This window comes from Euphorbia lathyris, chromosome 2 (genome assembly GCF_963576675.1).
Source record: "Euphorbia lathyris chromosome 2, ddEupLath1.1, whole genome shotgun sequence".
Lineage (NCBI taxonomy): Eukaryota > Viridiplantae > Streptophyta > Magnoliopsida > Malpighiales > Euphorbiaceae > Euphorbia > Euphorbia lathyris.
Window position 1 is genome coordinate 141,285,013 of NC_088911.1, and position 10,899 is coordinate 141,295,911.

The 10,899-nt window shown below is 35.7% G+C and overlaps 1 protein-coding gene across 1 annotated transcript; it reads right to left on the reverse strand.

The window, feature by feature from the left end:
* Positions 1-1,261: 1,261 nt before the first annotated feature.
* LOC136220168 (uncharacterized) lies at positions 1,262-9,531 on the reverse strand. The gene is made up of 16 exons (XM_066007912.1): positions 9,034-9,531; positions 8,794-8,891; positions 7,684-7,803; positions 7,181-7,386; positions 6,600-6,696; positions 4,994-5,065; positions 4,858-4,905; positions 4,701-4,778; positions 4,501-4,620; positions 4,309-4,414; positions 3,291-3,454; positions 3,064-3,198; positions 1,955-2,085; positions 1,754-1,816; positions 1,584-1,662; positions 1,262-1,511 (listed from the first exon to the last, which is right to left on the reverse strand). Exons 1-16 carry the CDS (start codon positions 9,335-9,337, stop codon positions 1,431-1,433), a joined length of 1,902 nt encoding a protein of 633 aa, XP_065863984.1. The 5' UTR covers positions 9,338-9,531; the 3' UTR covers positions 1,262-1,430.
* Positions 9,532-10,899: the final 1,368 nt, after the last annotated feature.

Here is a 10,899-nt window from a genome sequence, read left to right on the forward strand (position 1 = left end):
AATAACTCGTCTCAGTTTTTTTATCCCTATCCTTGTGTCTTTATCCCTCTAACAAACACCCCGTAAATGTTTATGGTATAATTAAATGCGCGAGAGAATTGAAATTTTTTCTTGTATTGCGGTAGAGAGAATTAAAATAAATGGAGTGGGAAGAAGTCATTAAAAAAAAGGAAAATATTTTAATAAAAAAAAGGGTAATTAATTTATTAGTACCTATATTTTGACAAAACACACTGTTTAGTCCCTGTATTTTTAAAAACACACGGTAAAGTCCCTAACATTTTTTTCGGTGAACTGTTTAGTCCCTAACATTTTTCTCGGTGAACTGTTTAGTCCCTACCGTTAGATTCTCATGAAGATTCTGTTAGTTAATTTGGATTTGTGTTCTTATTTTCCTTTATTTTCATTTCCTTTAAACTCTAATGCATCTGAAATCAACTTTGAGTATTCTTTTTCTTGATTTTCTTCTTAATCGTTCAAATTCGTAAGCATTGGGTCCGTTCTTTTTCTTGTTCTCCGTACAAATAGCTTCTTCTTCTAAATTGGATTTCCTCTTCTGAAGTTTGAAGGTAAATATTAAAGGGTAATTTAGTCATTTCCGAAGTCATAAACGGTAAAAAAAATCTAACAAACAGACGGAAGGACTAAACAGTTCACTGAGAAAAAGGTTAGGGACCTTACCATGTGTTTTTGAAAATACAGGGACTAAACAGCGTGTTTTATCAAAATATAGAGACTAATAAATTAATTAGTCAAAAAAAAAATGCTTAAGAGTATTTTAGTTTTTTCATAATTTGTGGCTCCACATTTTCGTGAAATCTTGGTAAAAAAAACGATGACTTGTCTAACCCGGAACTAACCGGACTAGTCGGTCGGCTAACATGAACCATCATATAAAACCGTGAAATCAAGTCGTGTCAGCGACACAAATTCGCTCCCTCCACTTCGTCCTATCCACTACCATATTTTCTTCAATTCTCAGTAAACTCATATCACTCTCGATCACCCTCCTCCAAGTTTGCTTAGGTCTTCCCCTACCCCTCATCACTACATCCCTTTGCCACTCTTCGGTTCTCCTAACCGGCGCATCAAGCGTTCTACGTCTCACATGGTCAAACCACCTTAGTCGGTTTTCTCTCATTTTATTCTCAATAGATGTAACCCCTACTTTTGTCCTAATTATTTCATTACTCACTCGATCCTTTCTCGTATGACCACACATCCATCTCAATATACGCATCTCCGCCACCGATATCTTATGGATGTGACAGTGTTTCACTGCCCAAGACTTTTTCTTTAACTTAATTTATAATTATTTTTATGTTTATAAATAACAGACGATCAAAAATTTCTCTACCAAGTAACCAACAATTCACAGCTCTAGGACCACTGATTGAAAAGAGTTAGCTATGGATCAGCATGTCAAAAGCTTAGTTCGGCTCGCCTATTCCGTTTAGCTGGCTACTACCCAACTCCGACGGGTAGTACGAATATGAATCATGAGCTAGGTTCTGCAAAAATTAAACGGTAAATTCATCTATACATTACCGGAAAATAAAAAACGATAATGAATGTGACTGCACCTGTTCTTGTGAGTTGAAGTACATGAACGGCGTATAGTATAAGAAATTCGAGACCCTTGATGTATATATGTCAGCATACCTGCATTCGGATAGCGCGAAATTTACATTATAAATAACGAGACAATAAAATGTTTTATGTACCATGAAAACTTGAAGGTAGATGTGTTTACTTCTCTATTTGTCTCATCAAATGGCTTTTGTCCCATAGACCCGCGCGCGAAAGAAATCCCCACCTGTTTCCGATAATGGTAGCGTATTATTTCAACGTTCAAATCGTGTATGCCAAACCACAAAAATATTATTTCAACCAAATATTGGTGAATTTATTACGGATAACTATTGCGTCAATGCAAGATTTCGTCCGGTTTTACCTTTTATTGAAAAGCTCTCCGTCTGCCTCTAGCATGGGAGCAATTTTCTCGTCCAGTCTTTGCATCACGATCAATAGTTTTTTCATGCTTTCTGTGAGTTCTTGATCGTCCATGTTGGTTGCAGCAAGTGTCTGAAATTTCAGAGACGGAAACAAGAGATTAATGATTCGTTTTATCTTAGGTTTAGCCGGAAATCCGGTTCACACTTAGACACTAGCCTTGTGACGGCGGTTATGTTCATCAGTATACCATGGTGGCTATATAGCTTATAGGACCACTATCTAAACTATGGGAGTTAATGAGTCTTGGTAGTTCGCAAACTATTCGAGCTCGGCTCAATAGGGCCCGAGCATGAGCTTACTTAGGTTTGGCTCGAGAACTTATGAGCCTGAGCTTTCTTAGATTCGGCTCGAAAGCTCACAAACAGACTCAATTATTTTTTAATTACTATATATATTTCATTAATTTTTTATTATATATATATTATTTCATTGTAAAATTTTTCTTTTATTAATTATTATTAGTTTTTCATCACAATTCACAAGTCACATAAGATTTAACCCATCAAAAAAATGACACAAATTAGCTAGAAAATTAGATTTTGATAAAAAAAATTATATATGTTCCAACTTTAATGTATATTTTATTATTTTAAATTTTTATGTGGATTTGTATTCTCCGACTAGGAGTAGCATCTACTATTCTTGACTCTGGACCACGTGAGTGTGTTATAAGGTTTTTCTTTATCACTATACTTTTTTTGATGAATTCTTTATCACTATACTTATTCTATACTTGTATGATGAATTTGGTTAAAACTCGTTAAAAGCTCAATCATATTCGGTCAAAGCTCGAGTCTACCTAGGTTAACAAGCCAATACCAAGTCTACCCAGGTCCAGGCTTGGGTCAGCTCATTTACACCCCTAATATAAACTAATAAAAGCCGACTTATTTCAACGTTGTGCTAAGACTGTAAAATATGGTCGCTGCTTCGGTTTATTAGTGAAAACAAACTCTACAAACTCGTGTAAGAGAGAAAGCTGTCCGAAATCACAATGCTATTATGTGGAGATATAAACATTTAAAGTGATCACAAGAACTCGCTTACTTGTGCAGGACGCTCCTGTATTCGTCTTTGCAGAGCTAAACGAAGTTGATTAAAAAGATCCCCTGCAATCTCTTTACGATTGATAAGATCAACTAGAGCATCTCGATGACCCCGACTATGAATCAAAGCAGTATACTGCAGTTCCAGAATTCCATACCGTAAATAAAGGAAGTCCGTAATCAGAATGAAATAAACTGAAAAGGGAATGTGAATTGAAAATTATTTACCTCTTCTTCCAATTCCCGACAAATCAATGCTGTTCGCCATCGTAAATGGACTTTCGATTGACTTACATCAGTATATATATGGTCACCCACATACAATATTTCATCTCCATGGATATTTAAGGAGTTCTCAATCATCTGAGCACTCCCTCCTGAATATACTCCTCCTGCAGACGAAAAAGAGCAGTATATAATGTAAAGGCCATTTTAGCTTCTTTTTTTTAATGGAAACAACAGCATTTTGGAGCTTTTTACGAAAGCTTTTTTCTCGAGCTTTTTGTAGTTATTCGATTTTGACAAAATTATCCCTCTTATTTCCACAAAACACGTTTCTTTTTTAGCATCATTCCTATCAATGTAATATTCCTATCAATGTAATATTATTGCCGAAATAACAAAGTTTTGCTACGTGCAATAAAGTATTATTTTTAATTTTTATTTAGTTATTTAAGTTATTTTTACTAATTTGGGTATTGCATATTTTTTAGGGTTAATTTGGCCGATAACGACCTCAAAATGAAATTTTTCAAGAATTAAATGATATTTTAAGCAACTTTAATTCTTCAACTTTATAGGTTTGAGGTTATTTATGTGTTGTTTTGTACGAGAGATAAAGTTAATGTTTAGGAGACAACTCCAAAAATGATGGTTTTGAAAAATAAAAAATGTGGTTCCATAGTAAATATGATACTAAACAACTTTAATTCTTGAAAATTTTCATTTTGAGGTCGTTATCGGCCAAATTTGGAAAAATGAAAATTTTCCAACCATATGGCATTTATTTGAAATTAACCCATTTTTTATTGATTAATTTAAAATATGCTGATATTACAAATTTTACATACTAAGAACAATTCATCACAATTTTACCAAATACTAATAATTAATTAGATAATAATGAACGGCTAATAATAACAACAAACAGCTAAACACAACAGCAAACGGCTAACCACAACACATGAATAATTAAAAGAGAGCAAAAAAAGTTCGGCAAGAAGCGCAAATGCAAAGAATAAATCACCTGTTTGAGCTTTGAAACAAGGACGCATCAAACCTTCGCCAGTCACCACCTCATACAGTGGGTGTGACATTTGAAAGAACTCAGGCTTCCTCGCTGATACTATCACCTGTACGATCCAAAGACGTTCAGCCACGGGATACGAATACCAGGCAGCCTTAATTCCAATAAAATAGATAAACAAGTTCTACTCACCATGTCAAATAGATCACGCCAGTCCATATCGTTTGGGAGGAATCTATTAAATGAATGTTTCATCATTTTGTCGGTATAATGATAATCCGAGTTTGTTATAAGCAGAAGCTTTTTACCAGCCTGTTACCAAGAAATCTGAGTGAAATAGATGACTATACTAATTGAAGAAACAATACGAACTTACAAACTCAGACACGTACCTCCTTTTGATCTAAAAGTGCTAAAGGCAATTCCGGATCTGGTTCAACAAACAATTCAGGCTTTGACATTATCTCACTCTGTTATAACGACATCAGAGTCAGTAAATTATTTGAATCAAACTCTAATAAACAAAATACACTCCTCAACTTAAGTTACCTTAAGCTGCCCTTCAACATGTGCTCGGAATAGAGCCTTTCCAACAGCCTGAAAAATAAATCGAGTGACAAAGAGAAACAGATATAACGAATAACAATTATATCTATTCAATTAAACAATTTCCGGAGCATCATACCTTGTAAAGTCCTTTATAATCAAGCGGGCCAATTCCTGCTGCTATAGCCCCTTCGTCTAACCGATCAACCATCTGGGACAGAAATCAAAAGACATGTTCAGTACAGGAACAACAAATAGTCTATGCTACAGCTAAGAGCGTAAATATCTTAATGTACTACATTAAATAGAACAATGGAAGTATCGGTATCATATTCCTTCAAAAAGGAATACCATATCTTACACACTGCTCAGCATCCTAAAGAAAGGTAAGTCATAGGAATGCGCATAACCTAGTCCAACAAATACTGATTCAGGCTAGAAAGCACCGACCGGGTACTCGTACGGTACGGGTGCAGGTGTGGCAAACAGCATTTTTTAAAAACTTGAGACACGGGTATGGCTGGATACGCCAAATTTATATATATATATATATATATATATATATAACATCCATTAGTCATTATAAACTATAAATAACATCCATAAATAAGTCATTAATTCATCAAAAAGAACATTTAATACTTCATACTATTCAAACTAACAAAAAAGGAACGACTGCTATATTCTTTTTATTAGATTTTGATTTCTTTTCTTTTTACTAGGGTTTTATTTTATTTTTGTATATGTGAAACCTTCTTTTTTGCAAAATTATTTAAAAAATACCCCTATATTCTACTTAATTAACTTAGAATCAGTGTCCTGAAGTGTCCCCGTATTGTCCCCATTAAAAAAGAAAAGAAAAAGAGGGGACACTTGTTTTGGAGTGTCGGGTGTGTGTCCCCGGAGTGTCAAAGTGTCGGTGCTTCCTAGGACTCAGGCATACAGAACCTCCTGCATCTATTGATTCAATACCTGCAAACAAGCCCTTCTAGCATCCAATATGGGCATCGGCCTACCACTTTTCTTTTTCAAGGTTGTCCCTCGGGCTCTTACACGGTCTTTAAACATGACACCAGCTCTTTACCTTGGTCAGTGCTAGCATCCATGTCAAGTTATTGAGGAGCACTAAATCTCACAACTATTGTGAAGACTTGATGTTAGTTTTTAAAGGCGAAAGGCGAGTCGAAGCGATAAGAGAAAAATATCGCCTCGCGAGGCGACCGCCTCTCGCACGTGAGGCGACAAACAAATTAGTTTTGGCTATGAGTTCATATAACGACATGTTTATGGAGGAGACATTTGTGGGAACTTTCACACATCTCCATACGGTACCCAAGCCTGCTTGAATTTCTCTAACGTCATGTTTATGTGCTTCGATGCATAATAACTTAAATTTTTAAACTTTAACACATACAGTTTCATATTAGAATTAGAAGCATTATTTGGTGGTTCTTCAGAGTTGTACTTGCATGAACTCTCATTACAGGTCAATTACGCGGAAAACGTACCTAGGATCCTCAAAGAAACAACAAATTGAACGTGGTTCAAATGGTAAACCTACCGAAATTCGGTGGAGAACTTGGGTTCAACCCCCAATTCCTCCCTTAAAGCTCTCTTTCTCTCAAAAAAAACTCAAAGAAACAAGGAAAGCACGGAATTAAAATACTTCACGGTGAATAGTTATGCAAGCAGTAATAAGATATAACTTTGCAACTTCTCGTAGCTCGTATTATGGCGTAGCCTACCTGCATGTATGCCACAGCTTCTGATACAGAAAACAGTGTATTCAAGAACTCCCATCGACTCTGCTTCAGATCTACAAGTTCCCTCCCGTACACCTCACTTCCATACAAAGAAAGTTAATCACTACTGTAGAAAATATCATCCCGGTTTTGCCATAAATACCAGATTAAATATAAATTTTGATGAATTAAGATCCGGTGCTGGATATATGTACACTTCGTAACATATTGAACCAAAAGGGAACTCACAAATATGACATGATATCATCTATGTTGCACGGAAACTTTTGTTCACTAGAATTTCCGCATTTTGTATCCATTTCTTTTCCGTTTCCGTTGCTGTTCCTAGCTAATTTTTTTAGAAATAACATTTTCCGGAGTCCGTTTCCGTGCAACATAGGATATCATCCATTGTGTTACTACCGCATTTCTTCATGTTATGCATGTTATTACGGGCAATTTGTGTGTTAGTGTAATACTCTTTGTTTGGAACATGAATTCACAATGCCGTAGAAAACAAACTCAAATATATGATTATCACGTATCAGTAACCAAAACGCAGAGATATATAGTTCAGCCGATACCTGAGTGCTTGAGTAGAGAGCATCTTCGTGCCATGCATAGCCCTCTTTACATAACCAAATCGGTCAGCTTTAACCAGATTGCCTCTTTCTTTGTCTATCACTAATCCTCTAATTACCAGGTCTGGATCAAAAGCAAGTCCATCAACCGGAAAACCCATGTTTCGTAGATTATCCATGCAATAATCATACGCCTTTCCTTCCCAAGCCTGGCACAATAATCATATATTATCATTACCATAACCCCTGGTAAAATTCCTCCCCAAACCCAATAAAGTACATTACATTAGTCGGTTTTTAGGTTAATGTATTCAGTGACTTCGGCACTGGATGATCCCGAAATAAATTGGGTACTCCGGGGTCAATTAGCATATAAAAAGGGCGGCCCGGTGCACTACGCGTCCCCGCTGAGCGAGGGTCCGGGGAGGGGTCCCACCACAAGGGTGTACTGGGAGCAAGCCTTCCCCTACCAATTAGCATATAATCAAATAAAAACAAATATCTACCGCCACATTGTAATGCATCAAAGTGTAGTCCATGTCATATCCAATGGCACTGATAGACCTGAGATTCAAGGTACGGCTACAAAATACACCACGAGGGGAATTCCTTGTAGAAGACGGACTCTGCACACAGTGTTTGAGTGTTATCAGAACATAGAAACGAATAATATCGTTTTCAGCAAGAGAGAAAAGCACTTGACAAAATAATTTGAACAATTCAATGTTGGACCCTCATGTATACATCACATTATTCAGCCAACAACAAACAACAGTCGAAAATAGGTGGACTAATTACCCCAATGCCCTTATAATTGATAAACAATGCTCGCAAAGATCCATGTTAGCAGCATACAAATGGCTCGTAAACCAGCAAAAAGAAAAGTGGTACTTGGAATTGTGTGCATCAATTGCTATGTTGCACAGACACGGAAACTGATACAGACACGGAAACGGACACCGGAAACGTTATTTCTAAACCATAACCTTTATAAAATAGCCTTCAAACAAAAACAGACACACAGATACATAGACATATACATGAAACACGGAAATCCTAATAAAGAGAAGATGTTCATGCAACCTAGAATATGTACTGGTAAAGATGAAATATCTAAATAAATTTCAACTATGTTGCACACACATTGTCACAGACATGGGAACAGGAACAGATACATAGACGGACACGAAACACGGAAAGGCTACTAAAGAGAAGTGTTCTTGCAACATAGATGATATCTACTGGTCAAGATGAAATATCTAAATAAAGTTCAACTATGTTGCACAGACACGGATACAGAGACGGACACGAAACGTGTAAAAGCTACTAAAGAGAAGTGTTCGTGCAACATAGATGATATGTACGGGTAAAGATGAAATATCTAGATAAAGTTCTATGTTGCACAGACATGGACATAGAACGATACAGATACAGAGACCAACATGGACACAAAACACTATTAAAGAGAAGTATCCATACAACAAAAACCTAACCTTCAACACAGACACGAAAAGCTATTAAACAGAAGTGTCCGTGCAGCATATAACATGGTAAAGTTGCAATTACAGGAGCAGGGCGAAACATTAAAAAAAAAAAAAAAGGACAGCTCACAGCACCGGTATGCCCAACTCTCTAAGCAAATTCTGAGCTCCTTGCGCTTCCATTCTGGCAACCTCCTCAATTGGACCTTGTAAAGTCTCCTGTTTATCAATCCCTATAAAGATACATGATAAGACAATGTCGATTACAAACTACAACCTGCTAATAATCCCCAATTAAGTAGGCACACTTTAATGGCAAAATTGGGGAAAACAGAATAGATAGATATACGATTAACTTAACTTAACTAAACTTACCTATGGAATCAAGATGTTCGAAATTGAGATTCAAATCCCCTTTAGTACTCTGCCCCAAATAATCAAATTGATTCTTACTAGACGAAGCAACAGAGAAAACTTCTTCGCCAACAATGGCAGCAGGAGACTTGGAATCGAGGGAGCAACGGCAAGACATGGCGGTCGAAGGACGTCTGATTCTGATTCTGATGCGGCAGAGAGAGAGAGGCGCAACCACAGCCATAGCCATAGTATTATGAATCAAGTAAAAGGAAGGTTTGTTGAAGGTCGGCAGTGGCGCAGAAGACATATTTGGTAAGAACATAATTAGAGACGTTATGGCTATGGCAAAGAGCAGAAAATTTCTGAACCGTTACCAAAAATATAGGAGGAATCAAAATCTACGTTCTGGGCTCATTGTGGTAAAAAAGAAGAAAAAAACAAGGAAGATACAGTGTTGTCGCAATTCTCGGTGCAGGTGCAGCCCCTGCTTGAGGGTCTGTATTGTGGAAAAGATTTTATTTTTATGTTTTTCTTCTGTCGTGTCTTTTACTAGTCAACTAGGGTCTGATGTGAAGACTAGTTTGGAGGTCAAGATTTCATTCTTCGTTAATTCTTGCGAAAAAAAAAAAAAATATGTAAAAATACTCTAAAGTCTGTTTGGTATGTTGTAATGCAATTGTAACGTAATCAATGTCGTAATGTAATCAAAGTTGTAATGTAATGGAATAATGATTCTATTACCATGTTTGGTTAACAATTATGATGGAATGTAATAACCATTACAATACTTATATTTTTCTAATTAAATGTAATCATAAAATTTTATTTACATAATTAAAATCAACGGAAAAAGTGAAAAACGTGAAAAGCACGAAAAATGTAAAAAATCAAATCGAAATCAATAAATTAGTATATCGATTATGACAAAGCTTCTGCCAATACCGAAGAAAACGCACCTACTCGATTGCCAAACCTGGTTGCCACAAAACTGCCGCTCGTGTCTCAGATTACATCACCAAAACCAAATTTTTCATCTCCTGATCTTACCGATGCGTCGAAATTTATTTTTATTCATGAGCATGCAGGATTCCAAATAGTGACACGAGCGACTCTTGGCTCCGTACTGAAACAAATTTGGGCATGCTTCCAATTGCTTAGAAAACATGCAACACGGGAGGCAATATCAGCTGGCTCGAGAAATTGAAGTTAAATAATGAATATAATTATAATTACAATACTTATTTTTACCTAATTAAATGTAATCATAAAATTTTATTTACACAATTAAAATCAACTAAAAATATGAAAACTTAAAAACCATTGATTAGTATGTAGTTTTTCGCGTTTTCATATTTTTTACATTTTTCATTTTCAATATTTTTTTTATCGTTTTTTTTCTGTTTTCTCATTTTTCCGTTTTTTTTTTATCAATTTTTGTGTTTTCATTTTTTTCATTTTTTTTTTGTCTCGTTTTCACTTTTTCCATTTTTTTATTTTTTACAAATGATGAAAGATGACATTTGATAAATGAGATGTTAGATGAAAATTTAAAGGCTTAATGCTTCTCCAACCCCCTTAACTTATCCAAATTGGTCATTTTACCCCTCCAACTCATCGAATGTCCTATTTACCCCCTTAACTCCATAAAAATGGTATTTCTCTCCCCCTTAACTTGTCCAAATTTATCATTTTACCCCTTCTCAACTCATCGAATATCCTATTTACCCTCTTAACTCCATAAAAGTGGTATTTCTCACCACTTATGATCTTATTTACCCTCTTAACTCCATAAAAATGGTATTTCTTATCCCTTTATAGTAGTCAAAAAAGTTGAAAAGAGAAAGAACGAATAAAAAATACAAATAACAAGAACATTAATATAAA

Bases quoted from the DNA above. Each gene is read 5' to 3' on its own strand.
- LOC136220168 (XM_066007912.1), bottom strand. From the start codon at position 9,337: ATGTTCTTACCAAATATGTCTTCTGCGCCACTGCCGACCTTCAACAAA. The intron at 5,066-6,599 runs GTAGGCTACGCC...TTTCTGTCCCAG, and splicing joins AAGCTGTGGCATACATGCAG to ATGGTTGATCGGTTAGACGA. The intron at 4,779-4,857 runs GTAACTTAAGTT...TCGTTATAACAG, and splicing joins ATGTTGAAGGGCAGCTTAAG to AGTGAGATAATGTCAAAGCC.